The sequence below is a fragment of the Lycium ferocissimum genome, chromosome 6, assembly GCF_029784015.1.
Source record: "Lycium ferocissimum isolate CSIRO_LF1 chromosome 6, AGI_CSIRO_Lferr_CH_V1, whole genome shotgun sequence".
In the NCBI taxonomy this organism is placed as follows: Eukaryota; Viridiplantae; Streptophyta; class Magnoliopsida; order Solanales; family Solanaceae; genus Lycium; species Lycium ferocissimum.
In genome coordinates this window covers 73,013,644-73,031,624 of record NC_081347.1, presented here as the reverse complement: position 1 = coordinate 73,031,624, position 17,981 = coordinate 73,013,644, and the positions used below count along the sequence as shown (strand labels likewise).

The 17,981-nt window shown below is 35.3% G+C and overlaps 2 protein-coding genes across 10 annotated transcripts; one reads left to right on the top strand and one right to left on the bottom strand.

The window, feature by feature from the left end:
- The first annotated feature begins 5,555 nt into the window (after nt 1-5,555).
- Nucleotides 5,556-10,351, top strand: LOC132060377 (pre-mRNA splicing factor SR-like 1). Of its 9 annotated transcripts, XM_059453411.1 has the most exons (6): nt 5,584-6,008; nt 7,015-7,095; nt 8,321-8,392; nt 9,149-9,380; nt 9,502-9,696; nt 9,729-10,351. In XM_059453411.1, exons 1-6 carry the CDS (start codon nt 5,718-5,720, stop codon nt 10,001-10,003), a joined length of 1,146 nt encoding a protein of 381 aa, XP_059309394.1. In that variant the 5' UTR covers nt 5,584-5,717; the 3' UTR covers nt 10,004-10,351. The 9 variants fall into 9 exon arrangements, 6 of the variants coding, with proteins under 6 accessions (XP_059309393.1, XP_059309394.1, XP_059309391.1 ...); XR_009415923.1 differs by lacking the exons at nt 8,321-8,392; nt 9,149-9,380; nt 9,502-9,696; nt 9,729-10,351 and adding exons at nt 6,608-6,657; nt 6,734-6,871; nt 8,007-8,035 and having other exon boundaries at nt 5,556-6,008; XR_009415922.1 differs by lacking the exons at nt 9,502-9,696; nt 9,729-10,351 and adding an exon at nt 8,007-8,058 and having other exon boundaries at nt 5,583-6,008; nt 9,149-9,212.
- A 737-nt stretch (nt 10,352-11,088) lies between these two features.
- Nucleotides 11,089-16,784, bottom strand: LOC132060376 (transmembrane 9 superfamily member 3-like). Its single transcript, XM_059453405.1, has 7 exons — nt 16,556-16,784; nt 14,236-14,276; nt 13,566-14,151; nt 13,320-13,457; nt 12,997-13,153; nt 11,795-12,279; nt 11,089-11,638 (listed from the first exon to the last, which is right to left on the bottom strand). Exons 1-7 carry the CDS (start codon nt 16,717-16,719, stop codon nt 11,419-11,421), a joined length of 1,791 nt encoding a protein of 596 aa, XP_059309388.1. The 5' UTR covers nt 16,720-16,784; the 3' UTR covers nt 11,089-11,418.
- Nucleotides 16,785-17,981: the final 1,197 nt, after the last annotated feature.

Genomic DNA, 17,981 nt, shown 5'->3' with positions numbered 1-17,981 from the left:
TTCAACCCCAGTATTTGGTATCTACATTGAAATTCGACTAATTTGGATTCGCGCTGCAAAGTCCCGCAGTAAGAGTAAAGAGCTTCATAACATAAGGAAAAAAAAAAATTGCATAGAATTTCACATATCATTATTACAAATGTAATCTTCGCTTAAATATTCAACTTTTGATTCTAGTATAAAACTATGCATAATAACGTACACTTTATTTTTTTTATTGATTCTGCATTTCTTATACCGACATAACTTCTAAATATCGTTTGGTTAGATATATATTTAAAAAAAAAAAAAAAAAAAAAAAAAAGAATCCCAACGTAAAATGGCACATAATGTAACTAGGTGTTCATTTCCTAAATGTTTTTTTTTTCTTTGGAAGTTCGAGGTAAAAAGTTTTGATAAAAAATCTTCCTTTTAATGAGATTTAGAAACACTTCCGCAACTTTCTCTTGTCAAGTGTAATTTCTTGACCACGTTAAGTTTCTGACAAACCCAAGAACAACATCGTGAGAGAAAAGACAATTAACCTGCCCCGCCTCACCCACCCTGTTCCGTTGTCATCCTTCGTATTAGAACCTCGATTTCAGTTTGGAAAAACAACACAAAATACCCCTAAAATTTAAAAGATTAACCCGCTCATGCCCCCTCCTAAACCAATTTTGCTTTTACTTAGCCGGCCGAAAATATTTACTCGAGTATCTCCTAGCCCAAAATCCTTCCTCCATGACCACCGCACTATTTTTATATATCATGATGATATCGTGGAGGATTATGAGAAGGACTGGAGCAGTCCTCCGTGATACCATCTCATTATATTGTTATATCATGATGGTATCATGGAGGACTAAGAGGGTGTCTCATTGATGGACTGAAGCAGTCCTCCATGATACAATCTCAGTATATGGTATATATCATGATACTATCATGGAAAACTGAAGAGTGTCTCATTGAAGGATTGAAGCAGTCCTCCACGATGCCACCTCACTATATGTATATAAGATGATATATCATAGAGGCTTTTTTGAGGAAAGATTTTTTTTTTTTTGAATAAATGAACATTATCTATGATACCCTGTCAATATATTATATACACCACATGGGTTTCATAGAGGGCTGATGAGTGTTTTTGAAGAAATGAAAGAAGTCCTCTGTGATACCATTACAGTATTTAAGAGATAGAGTGATACCATGGTATCATAATTTTGGGGCCGAATAAATAATTTTGGGGCATGAAAGTAAAGGGGTATGGACGTATAATTATTTTGTTTCTAGGAGGCATCTACGTTCTTTCCCCTAAAATTTACCTCCATCCGGCCCCACATAAGCTTTAACTAGCACCCTGCTCTGTTCCGTTGCCAACTTGCCATCCTTTCCCTAAAATCACAACCCCGTTTTTCATTTTCTTTTTTTGTGCGGATTGCCCTTCAAGTGCACTGCACTGGTTTTTAATTTTTGCCTCTCAAATTGCTGGTATTTTTTTACCTTTTCGTAATACCATAAGGTTTGGGGTTCGAATCCTGCTCAGTAAAAAAAAATCGCAAGGCAGAGTTTTGCAGAAAAATTAGGCCTATTCGGACTAAAGTTAGGCCTCAAGGCAGAGTTTTGCAAAATTTCAACTGAGTAAAAAAAAATTTGCCTTAATGCGTCTCTACCTTAAGATAGAGATTTGCCTTATGCCTGAAGGCAAAACTCTGCCTTAAGGTAGAATTTGCAGTCAAACTCGCCTGATTAGGCAAAATTTGAGTCAAACTCTGGCTGATCAGGTAGAGTTTGACTGCAAACTCTGCCTTGCGAATCCAAACTGTACCTTGCGATTTTTTTTTTTTAAAAATTTTTAATTGAGCGGGGTTCGAACCCGAAACCAAGGGGTTTTAGTGAAGGACAAAAATTAACGACCACCAATATGAGAGGAAAAAAATTAAAGACCACCCTGAATAAGGGCAATCGTGCAAATTGCCCTGGTTTTTCAGTTCATTTTTTTGCGCCGATTATCCTTCTTTTGGGGTGATCTTTAATTTTTTTTCCCCTCAAATTGCTGGTTTTTAATTTTTGCCTTTCACTTAAAAAGGTGACCGGAAATACCCCGAGATTTTGGATTTGAACCCCTCTCAGTAAAAAAAAAAAAAAAAAAAATCGCAAGGCAAGGCTTTGCAAAAAGTTTATCTTATAAGGCAAAGTCTGCCGTCTCCGGCAGACTTTTAGTTATGTCTCAAAGCAAAGTCTGTCATCTACGGCATAAGTTGTATGTAACTTCGTTCGAATAGACCTATGCATTGCGAAATTATTATTATTATTTACTTTTCTGAATTTCGAACCCCTGAGGGTATATTCGGCCACCTTTTTAAGTGAAGGCTAAAAATTAAAGACTAGTCCGTATGAAGGCCAATCGTGCAAATTGCCCTTACATATATATTGGGCTCTGCTTACCGGGAAGCCCACCCATAACTTCTTCCTTATTAACTACTCAGTCCAAAACTTTATCAAATTGGATCTCTCAAAGCCCAAATTCAACTTTATCCCTCGATCCCCGGTTCTTCTCTCCCTCGTCAATTCTCCATTATTCCTCTTCGATTCCCCGATAAACAAAGAAAGAAAAAAAAAGGTAAAATAAATTCAATTTTTTTTAATTTTCCAGTTATTAATCGATTTTATCTGCTTGAAATCATTAAAATCTTATTTATTTAGCTTTCAATCGAAATCTAGGGTTTGTGAATATTCGTGTATAGTTAGGTCTAAAATTTAGCTCGTTTTTAGTGTTTATAACTTGTAAATTTAAGTTTCTAACAGAAAAAATTAGTATAATTAGTTCAAATTTCTAGTTATTAATCGATTTTATCAGCTTGAAATCATTAAAATGTTATTGATTTAGCTTTTAATCGAAATCTAGGGTTTCTGAATATAATTTATCTCGTTTGTAGTGTTTCTAACTTCTAAATTTAAGTTTATTTAATAGTCTGTTGTCTAAAAGCAAGAGTAAGTTGTAAAATTTGCATAAAGTTATCATTTTTAATTTTTTAACTTTTTTTTTGGCACTCAAGTATTAGTTAAATGCTTGATTTTCCATTATTCGTCATCGATTATCCGGTGAATAACCGGAAAAAAGGTAAAATTTAATTCAAAATTTCAGTTATTAATCATTAAAATCTTCTCGATTCGGCTTTTTAATTGAAATCTAGGGTTTTGAATATGATTTATCTTGTTTGTAGTGTTTCTAACTTGTAAATGTAAGTTTATTTAATAGGCTGTTGTGTAAAAGCAAGAGGAAGTTGTAAAATTTGTTTAATTTGCATAAAGTTATCATTTTTTTTCTTTTTTAACGTTTTTTGGCACTCAAGTATTACTTAAATGCTTAATTTTCCATTATTCCTCATTGATTATCCGGTGAATAACCGGAAAAAGGTAAAATTAATTCAATTTTCCCAGTTATTAATCGATTTTCTCAGCTTGAAATCATTAAAATATTAATTATTTAGCTTTTAATTGAAATTTAGGGTTTTGAATATTCATGTAGTGTTTGTAACCTGTAATTAATTTTTTTTTTTTTAATAGTCTGTTGTGTAAAGGCAAGAGAGTAAGTTGTTAAATTTGCAGCGTAGAAGAAATTTCTTCTCTTTTGTTTAATTTGCATAAAGTTATTATTATTATTATTTTTTTGGATTGAAGTATTATTTGAATGCTAAATTTAAGCTTTAGTTAAGGAATTGTTTTGGTTACATAGCTGAAAAAGTTCCTAGAAGGTAAAAATTAGTTCAATTTTTCCAGTTATTATTTGACTTTTTCGGGTTGAAATCATCAAAATCTTATTTATTTAGCTTCCAATCGAAATCTAGGGTTTGTGAATATTCGTGTAGAGTTAGGTCTAAAATTTAGTTCCTTTCTAGTGTTTCTAACCTGTAAATTTAAGTTTTTTTAATATTCTATTGTTTAATTTTGCATAAAGTTATCAATTTTTGATTGGTATTTGGAGCTAAAAAGCATTAAAATCTTCGTGAATTTAATTTTTTTAATATTGTATTGTTAAACTTCTTTCCATTCGTTTAATTTGCATAAAGTTATCATTTTTTGTGTTTCTTTAACTTATTTTAGGCACTCAAGTATTAGTTAAATGCCTAATTTAAGCTTTGGTGAAGGAATTTTTGGGGTAACATGCTTAATTAATTTAAATTTTCCAGTTCTTAATCGATTTTATCAGCTTGAAATCATTAACATCTTATTTTTTTAGTTTTCAATCGAAATCTAGGGTTTGTGAGTATTCGTGTAGAGGTAGGTCTAAAATTAAGCTCCTTTGTAGTGTTTCTAACTTGTAAATTTAAGTTTTTTAATAGTCTGTTGTGTAAAAGCAAGAGTAAGATGTAAAATTTGTTTAATTTGCATAAAGTTTTTTTTTTTTTTGGTTTTGTTTTTTGTTTAAGTTTTTTGGGCACTCAAATATTAGTTAAATGCTTAATTTAAGCTTTAGTGAAGGAATTTTTGGGGTAACATGCTGAATTAATTCAAATTTTCTAGTTATTAATCGATTTTTATCAGTTTGGGAGCTTTAAAATCTTCTTTATTTAGATTTCAATTGAAATCTAGGGTTTGTGAGTATTCGTGTAGAGGTAGGTCTAAAATTTAGTTCCTTTGTATTGTTTCTAACTCGCAAATTTAAGTTTTTTTAATAGTCTGTTGTGTAGAAGCAAGAGTAAGTTGTAAAATTTGCATAAAATTATCATTTTTTTGCTTAATTTAAGCTTTAGTGAAGGAATTTTTGGGGCAACACAGCTGAAAAAGTTCCTAGAAGGTAAAAAATAATTCAAATTTTCCTGTTATTAATGATCTTCTCAGCTCGAAAGCATTAAAATCTTCTCGATTTGGTTTTTAATTGAAATCTCGAGTTTGTGAATATTTGTGTAGAGGTACATCTAAAATCTAGCTCCTTTGTAGTGTTTCTAACCTGTAAATTAAAGTTTATTTAATTGTGTCTTGTGTAAAAGCAAGAATTTTAGTTGTAAAATTTGCAGTAAGGTAATTGTTTAGTTTCTATGAGCTGGAGGGTGTATTTTGGTCTGTAGAATTAGGAGGAAGAAGTTGAGTTTGAAAGATATTTTCTTTTCATCTGTAAAAGTTTGCAGTAAAGAAGAAATCTGTTTTCGTGTTTACTTTTTCATTCAAGTATCATTTGGATGTGTAATTTGAGTCTTTATTGTTGGGGGAAAATAGCTCAAATCATTGTTGGTGGATTTGTTTGGTGAGAAGCACGGGTATACTTGCATTAGGTCTGATGTTTGTCAGGAGTCATTTCATTTTGGTAAGAGACTTGTGTGTTGCATATCAGTTCTAGAGGCCTTTTAGCTAACTCACTATTTGTCTTGAAAGATGATTGTTTACTGTTGAGATGAAATGGATCTAAGGGCTGAATGAATTAAGATGATTCATATAGCCCATCACAACTAAGTTGGATTGGCACTTAGTTGATTGATTGTATGAATGTGCCAAGCAATAGTGATCATTTAGTTGTTCAGACGTGTTATGGTTATCTTAGCTCAAACTTGGTTATATCATTGTACGCTCTTTTGCAAGTTTCGATTCACTCAATGCCTTTATGTTTATAATTTATTCATTTTTCTCCTGTGGCAGGTAATTCAGTATCTGAACCTCAATTTTTTCCACTTATCATTTTTTATTGTTGGCCACGCAAGGGGAGGAAAAGATAGCACTTTGGTGTTTACATCACTAAGGGTATGGCTGAGGTTAAGACTTCTGGGAGACCTATAGACCAATTGTTGGAGAAGGTTCTCTGCATGAACATTCTCTCTTCTGATTACTTCAGAGACCTGTTGCGGCTGAAAACTTATCATGAAGTGATTGATGAAATCTATAATCAAGTTGACCATGTGGAACCATGGATGACTGGCAACTGTCGTGGTCCTTCAACAGCCTTCTGTCTTCTCTACAAGTTCTTTACAATGAAACTTACTGTCAAGCAAATGCATGGCCTGTTAAAGCATCCGGATTCTCCTTACATTAGAGCTGTAAGTGGTGTTCTGTGTCTTCGTCTTGCACTTGATCTATTAGATTTGTTGCTTTCTTAGCTGTGAATTTTTTCATTTTTCGCCAGATTCTGACTGTGATTCCCTAAGGATTTCTGTATAGATATTTAGGGGATGTTTGCTTTTATTTTCAACTGATGATCATGCCTGTTTAGTAGTACACTAGTAGTGCGCATCTTTTCCCCCTTAAAAATCTTCATTCCTTTTTAAATTTTGATTAGAAAAGACTTTAGAACCATTAATGAAAGTTGAGAGTTTTCGAGGCTGTCAGTTAGCTTGGCGGTTGGTCCAGTGATTCTATTGTGTCGGTCGTTGGAGGTGCCATAATAGAGGAAAAATGATAAATGGAGTTCGATAAAATGAGAACCCTAATCTGCAGCTTTAGCCGCTTCTAACAGTATTTTCCATTGAAAGGTTTCTATTTGGAAGTGAAGGAGTGGAAGTATGGATTGTTTCATGTGTTTCCAAAAGCAGAAGGGAGAAGAAAATATTACTTCTTTGCTTTCAGTAATTGTTGATAGACAATAAAGTTACATTTTATGCTGTAAGAATGTTTTAGATGACCCACTTCATCCAATTAGGTGATATTGAGGAATGAGGCGTACCGAGTTCGTCTTTCCTAACCAGCTAGGTTATGTCGTACTTTTCCCTCTCTCAATTCTTCTCTGTTAAATGCTGCAGAAAGCTAACAAAATTACCTTTTGTAGTTGCTGATGCTTAGATTTTAAGCAAACTGGAACCCCCTCCACTTCCTTGCCATCACGTTCACTGCTTTACCAAGTAATGAATCAAATGAAGCTTTTGGAATCCCATCTAATGCACAGCAGTCCCTTTCATGGTCACATGTATGAATAGATAATTCAGTTGCATTCCAGTTAAACCATGTCCCTGCTTCCTCAAATTCATGTGGTTTTGTTTTCTTATATTGTTCTACTTACATTCTTGAGCCTCTTGCAAAAGGTTTGATGCTTGTATTATTCTTTTGCAGGTTGGGTTCCTTTATCTGAGATATCTTGCGGATTTTAAGACATTATGGAGTTGGTATGAGCCTTATCTCAAAGATGATGAGGTAAAAATGAAGCGCTGTACCTGAACTAGATCATTCTATTTGTATTACTCTGGATTGAGGTGCTGCATTGGAGCATTCTGTTAGGATTCTAGCATTTTGCATACAAATTACATGTCTGTCAATCCCGATCATTTCCATGCTATAGATTTGCTTGCAACTTTGACATTTCATCAATTTCGTGGAATATAGTGTTTGAAGGAGAGATGCAATCATTTGTTACTGTTCTCTTGTCTTGTCCATCCACCCAGAAAGTTGCCTCCATAGTTAATTTCCTGCCCCTCCTGAATGATAATGCTTTTCCTCTCTGCTTTCGTTCTTTTTAAACTAGCTGATCAATCTGTCTTGAATCAGCATTTTTTTAATCTTAATGGTCTCCTTTGAATCACCACTTAACCATTTCTACTGCAAGAGCTCACTTTCCAATAGTCCTAGTGGTAGAATTGTCTTTCTCTCTCTCTTTTATAGCCTGTTTAGCCAAGCTTCCAGAATCTGCTTATTTGGAAAGTTGCTTTTGGCAGAAGTGATTTTCGAAGAAGTCCTTATGGAGAGTAGCAGTTTGTGTTTGGCTAATTGATTTGAAAAACACTTTTGCCAATATTAGAGCAGCATTTTGTGATTGGCCAATGTTCCAAAAGTGCTGTTGGGGAAAGCTATTTTTTTTAGCTTCTGAAAAACAGCTTCTGGTACTACTCAAAAGCGCTTATTTTTTCCCTAAAAGCTTGGCCAAACACTTTAAATTTCGAAAATAAGCACTTTTGGCTTCCTAGAAGCTTGGCCAAATAGGCTATTAGTATCCGTAGGACCATGTTGTTCTCAGCTCTGCGTCTGAGATATTGATATTGATTGTGTGTCGTAAGTATTACATGACCTGTGCATACTTTATGCTATGATTCTTACACCTTATGCCTTAGGATGCAAGGACCACTCTTGCTTGAAGGTGCGTGGACATGATTTTTTTTGCAGGTGAACTGCTTTTAATATTTGTATGGTGGTATACTTATGATATTTTACCTTTTGCGCTTCATTTTTGTACAGTTTTCGTCTTCTGTCCCTTCTTTTTCTGTGAACCGGGTTTTGAAGCAGTGGGAGCCTTTTCAGTAGTTTTATCAGCATCTCTGAAAACTGAACCGTTATGTCTTTAGTTTGTTCACCTACTGTGTTTATTCTTCATGATCAGAGTTGATTTTTAGGGCTCATTCTGATTATTATTAACTATTTATGTCAGGAATTCTCTCCTGGATCCAGTGGCAAAATGACCACAATGGGCGTATATGTGCGTGACTTATTTCTCGGACAGGTAAGGTGCCACCTCTAAACCTGACCTTTTGGAGAATATTTTAGTACAGTGATGCAATATACACTCATAATGTTTCTAATGGATGCTTAACTTATCTCTGGTGTTTCTTTTTGCCTCTTATTTGTTTGCTGATTTTGAAAGTAGAACATCATGATTCGTAGCTTAGTCAAAAGTGAACCAGTTGATATAAAGGAGTCTGACACTAGATAATTCTTTGGCTCTGCTTCAGAACATGTGCGATTTTAACAGCTGAATGAAAAGAATGGTGCGATAATTTTCTCCTAACTGTTTCCATGGCTATAATTATGCGCCTATACTTAATAAAAACAGCTGAGTGTTGCTTTCATGTTATTGTTTCCTTAGCCTCGAATAGCTGCTGTCTACATCTTCCAATTTTGATGATTATTGCTTTTTGAACTGCTGGGTGTAACTCAGATGCTTTGACTGACCCTTCATTGGAAGATTTCTCATTTGTCACAGCACGTAGGCTCTGGTATGGGTACTTCCCTAATTGTTTAGATGAGTTCTGGAGCTTCACATTTATGCAATTCGCTTATTAGATCATTTACTTAGCAGTAGGGAGCCTCTACCGGAGGGCGTAGGCAAGAATTATGCATTGTTGGATCAGGATTTTCAATTTCCATTCATATGCATTGATCTACTATACCTGAGACTTTCTTGGATAATGCTATTATTATTGGTATTTCAAACCTGTTCCCATGATTCACTTGCACTTTTTTTTTTTTTCAATTGCAGTATTATTTTGACACACTACTACCCCGCATTCCTGTTCCTGTTATGCGAGCAGCAGTTGCCAATCTTGAAAAAATGAATCTGCCAACCAAACTCTCTGGCTCAACTGGGGACTCTAGTCGTGGATCTGAGGAAACTTCCCGCCGGCCACCTTCTGTCAAAGCTTCCCTTTCAGTGTCCTTTGGTCAGCGTGCACCTCATCGTGCATCAACTAGAGATTCATCTCCCGTCCGACGTACAATTGCACCACCGCCACTCTATGATAGGGATGTTGCAGATGATTCAAGACGGTCCCCCAGCAAGCGCCGGAGTCAAAGCCGTGATTTATCTGACCGAGAAAATTCTGAAAGGGACAGGGGCCGGGACAGAGAGAGGGACAAGGAAAGAACAAGGGACAGAGACCGTGATAGGGATAGGGATAGGGATAGGGATAGAGATAGGTATAGGGACCAGGATAGAGAAAGGGAGGGGGGCAGGGATCGGGATAGAGATAGGAGGTATGATGAAAGGGATAGAGACAGGAGGCGTGATTATGACAGAGATCGAGGAAGGGATAGAGACAGGAGGTATGATTATGATCGAAGGTCAGTAGAGAGAAGCAGAAGAAGCCGTAGTAGGAGTAGAAGCCACAGCCAAAGCTTGCATGATCAAGGCGCCAATCTTGATCAACAGCGAACTCCACCTAGAGATGAGAGCAAGGAGAAGAGGGCTCCATCTACATCTAGCAATCTAGCCAAGCTTAAAGATCTATATGGTGACTTAGGCAGTCAAAAGGAGAACGTAGGCGACTACGATAGGGCTCCAAATAGGGATTCAAGTACTGAGGAGGTTATCAGACTTGGTGGTTCATGGAGGTAGTTGGTCACATTTACATTTTGTAAGAGTCGTTTGGATACCCTCACCCTCCCACTTGCCCAGAAGAGCACACTGTCGGTATAATGCCTTTTGTCAAAAGGGAATATGCAACTGATAGCTGCAGCGAGGACATACTGTTTCATGATAGTGCAGTCGGGCAGAGCTGCGTGTAAACTGGATTTCCTTTACTATTTTAAATGCATGTTACATTATCGGATGGATTTAAGATATATTGTTGTTCAAACATTTTTGTCAGTAACTTGATCAAACATTATTTCTTATTATGTTAGATGGAGCTGACTCAACTACTTAAAAGCTATTGACAAACTTATAGGACTCATCATTGCAGGATTTGCTCTCTTCTATATGCTTTGCTTATTACCTAGCTTGATGTCTTGCAACTGATAGATTGATAGACGAGTAGGAATCATTAAATTTTGGAAAGTTGCATTATGGGATGAACAGACGTATAGAGGGCTATGAAGTTATTTTCATGATATCATTTAATGGGTTTAAATCACTAATAGCAAATTGATTTATCACACGATTTCCATTGAAATGGTCATGAAGTTAAAATGAATTTACTACCGTGTCGAACTTTGAATAAGAGCACGTTATAAGCAAAGATATAGAATACCATGTAATATGCATAGTTAAGTGTTCTTAGGTTTAAAGAATCTTGTACGTACTCATGATTGTAAGTAGGTAGATGATTGAACAATTTAGAAACAACATAACATCAAGACTTTTTCATTTTACCAATAATGAGATGATTTATAAATATATATAATTTGTTTTAAAAGTCTTTATGGTTTTCTTAAACTTCATATCCAGTCAAATAATATCACATGAAATGGGATGAAGGAAGTACTCTTATATGTGCGTTTAATTAAATGATACATCTATTGCGTACTGGAGTTATGAACTTATGTTATCTTTAAATCATTTACAATTGGAGGAGGTGCAGACAACAACGACTTTTGTAACAACTAGAGAACATATAGTGGCAATAATAGAGTAAGGGAAAATGTTCAAGTATCATAAACAGAAAAAGAAAAAGTGTAAGATACCAACAGAATATCATCAAATCAGTGAATGAATCATTTCATACAATCTTTTGAAACTTGGGGCAAGTACAATTATACCTCAAAAGTTTGTCCAATGCAGTACAAGGAATACTAGAGAGACTAGGATAATGTGTTGAAGGATAAGAATATGGAACACAAACTCTAAATCTATTACTCGATATAAATCGCTGAGCTGTAAATGAAAAATGGTTCTTAAATTTCCCGGTGATAGATAATACATGATTCATCTCAAGAGATCCTAAGATCCTACATGGCCTTCTTCGATACAACATTGCCCTACCGGATCTGTAAAGCATTCCGTGTGAGACAGAAGACCGTCCCACCAGCTTCCTACTCGCACTTGATTGACCGGTATATATGACGGACAAAAAATAGGGCAGCACGGAAACCAACAGTTCCGAGCATGAGAAAGAAACCATAGCAGATGCAAGCCATGTATCCAAAGAAGAACGAGGTTTGCATGAAGCCAGACATATCGGAACGGGCATAATAGTAATACAAGCAGTAGCCATAGATGAACAGTCCAGTCGATCCGCCACATAGGAAAGCCCTATTCAGATCAAACATATACAAGTTAGGAATGTATGATGATGTGGTAAAGGAATATCAAATTAACATATTGCAAGGTGTTTCTCAAATTGCTGAATGCATAAATTATTCATAAGAAAGATCAAGGAATAATCACACGAGTAAATGAGAGACATACCTCCACCACCATTCATGATCTTCAGCAGCGAGTTGAAAGTATGTCAAGGCCACGGTTATAAAAGCGGTGACGATTATGAGAATAATGAAGACTATAAATAAGATGCTGTATATTGTGTAAATCCTGTGACCCCAAACACTTGCAAATATATAGTAAAGTTCAATATATATGGCGCTGAAAGGCAAAAATCCAGCCATTGCCATCTGAGGTAGAGTTCCGCGGTACCAAGGTAATGGTGGGATCTCTCTTGGGTATTTGGTAGTTCGACAAGGAGCTTGGAACTCAGCCCTGCTGTTCTTTCCAGCTATCCCTCCCAATACAAGCAAAGGTGACGTTACAAGAGCCCATATTAGAAAGATGACCACAATGGTTCCAAAAGGCAGTGCAGCAGTGGCACTGTATGCAATTGCTACGCTGTTAAGGAAACAGAATGTGAGAAACAGAGGTCCACAAAACAAGCCTCCAGTCAATATCAAATTCCTGACCTGCAGAGAAGAAAGGAAATATAATGATTAACTTCGCTGTGCGCCTCAATTTTGCAACTTTTTGTTTCATTAGCTAAGGCAACAATAAAGTAAACAAACACAGGGACATAGTTATTTGATGGCATAGACAAACCAAAAAAGAACGAAGCGTGTAATATATATTGGCCTTGACAAAGTGTAACCCATAAAAGATGAAGATAAACTACTACTCTAAATAACAACTCAGCTTCCGTAATGTTCTGTCCAGAAGGAATAAGTAACAAATCATCTATCATACAAATTATCACACACTTAAATCAAGGATAAAGAACAAAGCTCTATCTTCAGCTTGTTTTGATTGCTTGAATAGGATTCTTGAGTAACCAAGTTCTGTTTTTTATCTTTGATTAGCAAAAGAGCAATGGTATCGATAACACATGAATCGTCTAAACCCTCAATATAGGGGGTCAAACTTATGCCATTAGAGTATGTGCCTTCAGCAAACAAATGACTTGACTTGCTATTCACAAACCTTCAATTTTTGGGTGTCCTAAGAAAAGGATAGAAAAATATTCCAAGGAAGAAACAAAGTATGATTGGACAAAGAAAAAAAAAAAATCAAAGCGTTTACCTTGATTTTGGGATGATAATAAGCAAATATTCACAATTAGGAATATAGTGTAAGAAGATAACTACATTCAAATGGAAAAGCAATATAATAAGGACAAGAAAACAAACCCAGTTTGTCCCTTCTAGCTGGCAATAGAAAGAGGCAGCAGTATAGCCTGCAATCCCAGATGTGAGAGCATATATGACTACCAGTGCCGTGAATAAAGCTCCACGGTTGTATGGATAGAAGACACCAACAAGTGAGAGAAGGAAAATAAAGATGGTCCTGAGAATTGAAAGAAGAAAGAGTGTTAAGCAAAGGCATGCTTGAGACGAAAAATTTCCTAATGACCAAGTAGGAAGCTATCAGATTAAATACACATGGAACAGACCTTTTGAATATTCTACTGAAAATTTTATTTTTCAGAGTAAGCCATTCATAAAATACTTACAGTGTAAATAGCTGGGTGCCACTACCAAGTGCTGCAGCCATCAAGGATTTGTGACTTGGGTACCTAAAAACATCACCATGGATGTATTTCCACCCAGTTTCTTCTTGGTCATCAGCTGCCTCCTCGTCATGTGCATACCTTTTAAAGAAAATATGAATAATATTTGAGCCAAAGACCAAGACAAAACTTTGTGTCGGAAGACCAACAAAAGTAAATACCAAACAAATTAACTAACTTGTTACATACTTGACAAAGTCATTCTTAAGGACCCGCATAAGAATTGTGGCAAGAAAACCAGTTAAGAGAAGGACTGTCACACAGGAATTAATTATTGAGAACCAATGGATTTCCAAGTGATGCGGCAACGACGAAGACTGTGAGTACTTCTCCATCCTCTTATCGAAGTGCGTTTTTGTCTCTTTCCATTTTACAGAGTACATGAAGTCAACATCAACCTCTTTATCCTCTGTGATATCTACCAGGGCATTAGGATCAGTTCGTGCATTGATCTCAATCACACGATCATTGTTGTAAAAGATCTCAAAATGGAGATGTTTAAACAGGTAGTATTTGTATTCGCTGGGGTCAGATTTTCCTTCCTTGTCAACTTTCCCTAAGAAACCCCAAATGGGCAAGTCATCGTAATACATTTGAAAGTAGTAGTCTTTAGCAACAGCGCTGCGGAATTGAGAAACTTCTTCCTTGGACAACTTCTTCCTGCAAACTATTTCCGAGTCCTTGTCGTACAAAAAGTCAAGCTTGTAAGGGGCACTAACCAATCGGTCACCATTCAAGACCTCACCAAGAGCTTCCTTTTTCTCTTTCACATGATCTGCAAGAACGTGTCTCGGTAAATTGAAACTTAAAGTCTACAGGGTAACTTAAGAACGGAAACTTAAGAACAATAGTGACATACCTGGAGTACAAAAAGGAAGATCAAAGAACCGGTATGTTTCACTGGAAGGATAATCCAAAACATAACAAGCCGTCAATTATTACCCAGATAATTTTAAAAAACACAGAACAGAGACGTGTTCATATATGATATATGCAGAGCTATAGGCAACTATTTCTTTCCAAAGAATTTGAACATCAAAACTCATGAAAAAAAGACCTGGCAATTAAAAGTTTGCTCACTATTACTACTAGTACCACCCATTTGTAACAGGACAAGAGACTTAGTGACTATTTAGGGGATTCAGTAACAAGTTATGTTTCTCGGACTCTTCAAAAATATCGACGGGTACGTGTCGGATCCTCCAAAAGTAGTGCATTTTTGGAGGATCCGACATGGGTGCGGCAGCCATTTTGGAGAGTCCGAGCAACTTAGGTACTAACAACTAATTGTGCAAATTATTGGTAGCGAAAGTTACTAAGGTGGTCTGCTCTACATTTTATAATCTATTCTTTTTCCTGTTTTGACAAGTACACCATCAACAATTTAAACCAAGTTTGGCTTTGTTTCTTTACTTAAATTTGCTGTAACATACCAAGGATGGAACTGACTCTTTTATTCATTAATTTCCCCATAAAATTGCTCCTCCATAGCATAAATATTCTCATGAGAGATGTTTATACCCCATGATAACTTATATAACTAACTCCTCTTTATATATGTGTTTGTGTGTATATAGACACACACCCAATTAGAATGGTAGATAGACCATCTTATTAAGGATCAAACTAAGAATGAAGTAAAAAGCGAGGAGGGAGAACTATCATACACATTCGTACGTATTAACATGTACACTCAAATATAATTAGAGCATGTTACACACAGGAACATTAAACCATTTAAGCCTCAACATTTTTGGGTTATATTTGCATCAACTCGCTTTACCAGCTTGTAGGTGAGTAAGGCACTTATAAGAGAGTGCCAAGAGCCTAGGCCTGGCAAATCGGAAATTAAATGTGATCATCCTGGTCAGAGATTGCAGGACTCCAGTGAGCTGCAATCCAAGTTTCAGTTAAAAAGATCAACCAGCTAGACCTCAACCTCAAGTTAGCTAAGGTCAGCTAGATAAATCCTCTATATCCATTTGCTCTATTAAGGCCCATTTCTTTTGATTACTAAATAATTTGTCGTTCAAGTAAAATTAGTAGTTCTAAAACAAGAGGTCCTGTAAATCTCACTCTTATTCCATCATGAACATACAAAGCCCCGAAAAAGACTTAATTTAAAAATATCAATACGACAAAAAAATGGAGTCACACCAATAAGAGATCTCAATCTCACCAAATCTTAGCTCTTTCTATACTTTTTTTTTATTATTTTTTTTTATTTTTTTAACATTGTACAAACAATAAGTCAGCTCAAACACAGGAATCACATAGTTCAGCAGAAATCACTCATTTATATAACCATCGACAACTTTCTGAGCGCAATAAAACCAACAACGCCACATCTCAACAAGAAATCACATAGCTTCTAGCTTGATCATGCCAGATAGAATACAGTTTTAACTCAGCTTCCCACATTGTAAACGTTCACGATCTCACCCTTATCAAAGCTCTAATTAGACTAAAAGAAATCTCGTTAACAAATGTAATTTAAGCTTATCAACACCAACTAAGCTAGTGTTTGGTCATAGATTTTGGATCAGATTGTGAAAATTTATCTTCAACTTTTCAAGTTAAACTGGTTCAGACCAGTTTTTCGGAGAAACTTCACTTCTACTTACAAAACTTCAATTTTTTTTTTTTTTTCAAAGTAAGATGCGTGGCCAAACACAACTTCAAGTTCCAAAAATCACAACTTCAAAAACTCAAATTGCATCTTCAAAATCTATGGCCAAATGGATCACTATCTCGATTTCACCAAATCTTAGCTCTTTCTACATTGTACATTAAGTAGGTCAACTCACACACAAGAAACACAAACACCTTATAGTTCAGGTGTGTTTTTTACTATTATCTCATTTTTATAACCACCGACAACTTTCTAAGCACAATAAAATCAACACTACCACATTTTAACGATAAATCACATGTTCACAATCCCTAAATCTCACCTTTATTTCATCATTAACATACAAAATACCTAATTACACTAACAACACTCCTTTAAAACAGACTTAATTTAAGCTTATATCAATAATTATTTACAGAAATCTATCATTTTTATAACCACCGACAACTTTTTAACCACAATAAAAGCATCAACACTACTACATTTACCTTGATCATGCATAAAATCACATTAATTTACCGATCTAACAGCGATTTAAGTTAATTACCTTGGATTATGGAAAGGACCGACTTTATTAGCATAAAGAGGAACTAGATCTCCAGCTTTATACTTATGATCTGAACCGTCCGATCTAACCGGCGATGAACAGCTGATAATAATCAGCAAAACGACGACGTAATGCCACGTCATCGTTCTCTTCTTCTTCTCCATTTTTTTTTTTTTGCTTCACAAACTTTTGTGGAGATTCAATGTGTTATATATTTATAATGGGATTTTGTGTGTGTATATATTTAGCATAGATCGAGATCTAACTGAGAAAACAAATGGGAAATGGATATGGAAGAGAAGGATCTTATTTACTAGAGTAAGTAGTAATATATTTGGGGGTGGGTCTACCTCACGCGCTTCTCTAGAGAGTGAAGCTCAACGTGACTCGTCAACTTAAGATTATTTACTCGTCTAACATATTCAGTAAAATCTCACAACATGGGTATGGGGAGATTGGAGGTCGTTTGGTAGGAGAAATTGGATTGGATGGGATGGATTATTAGTCCCATGAGATTGGAATTATTTCATGTTCGGTTGGTGGGATAACTCGGTTGTTTATCCCACCCAATCCCATCTAAATGGGATAAAAGGTGGGATAAGTTAAGTAATCTCATATAGAAGTTGGATAAGTTATCCCATCTTATACCACCCAACTCCTTAAAGTGTACGCAAATCTTATCCCAACCTTGAAAGGTAAGGAGGCTGTTTCCGAAAGACCCTCGGCCAAGCTTCTAAAATGCGTTTATTTTGAAAAGTATATTCTCAAAAATACTTTTCAAAAATGTACTTTTAATGAGCGGCAATTAGTTTATGACTAAGCTTTTAAAAAATGTTTATAAGTGTATTTTTCTTAAAATTAGTTTTCAAAAAAGTGCTTCAGGTGAAAAACTATTTTTTTAGCTTTTGAAAAAACAAATTCTGTTATTCTTTAAAAACATTTATTTTCTCCTAAAAGCTTGGCTAAACATTTCATTTTTAAAAAAATAAGTACTTTTGAAGAAAAGTAAGCTTGGCCAAACAGGCTATTAGTTTGGCTGGACACGTTGTTTAAAAAATATAGAGACATTTTACAATTTTGTGCATATCAATGTTATTAGTGCTTCCTCTGTTCCACTTTATGTGGCACATTTTTTTTTTATTATGTCCCAAAAAGAATGTCACGTTTTTATATTTAGAAATAATTTAACTTTATGAGATGATTTATAGACATACAACTATCTAAGATTTATTTTGACCATAAAGATCCAAAAAATTCCTTTTTTAAAAAAAAAAGTATATGTCAAGTCAAAGAATACCACATAAATTGAGGCGGGAAAAGTAATAGAATTGTGTGCTTATATACTTCTTTGTTTAGATCTGGATCTACCTGGGAAATGAAATGAGTAGATATGGAAGAAGGGGGATTTTTTTTTTGTAACTGGTTA

Excerpts from the sequence above, each read along its gene's own strand:
- LOC132060377 (XM_059453406.1), top strand. The coding sequence starts at position 5,718 with ATGGCTGAGGTTAAGACTTCTGGGAGACCTATAGACCAATTGTTGGAG. Across the intron at positions 6,009-7,014 it reads ATTCTCCTTACATTAGAGCT|GTTGGGTTCCTTTATCTGAG; the intron begins GTAAGTGGTGTT and ends ATTCTTTTGCAG. Across the intron at positions 8,393-9,148 it reads GTGACTTATTTCTCGGACAG|TATTATTTTGACACACTACT; the intron begins GTAAGGTGCCAC and ends TTTCAATTGCAG.
- LOC132060376 (XM_059453405.1), bottom strand. The coding sequence starts at position 16,719 with ATGGAGAAGAAGAAGAGAACGATGACGTGGCATTACGTCGTCGTTTTG. Across the intron at positions 14,277-16,555 it reads GGTCCTTTCCATAATCCAAG|TGAAACATACCGGTTCTTTG; the intron begins GTAATTAACTTA and ends TTATCCTTCCAG. Across the intron at positions 11,639-11,794 it reads GATCATGAATGGTGGTGGAG|GGCTTTCCTATGTGGCGGAT; the intron begins GTATGTCTCTCA and ends TGATCTGAATAG.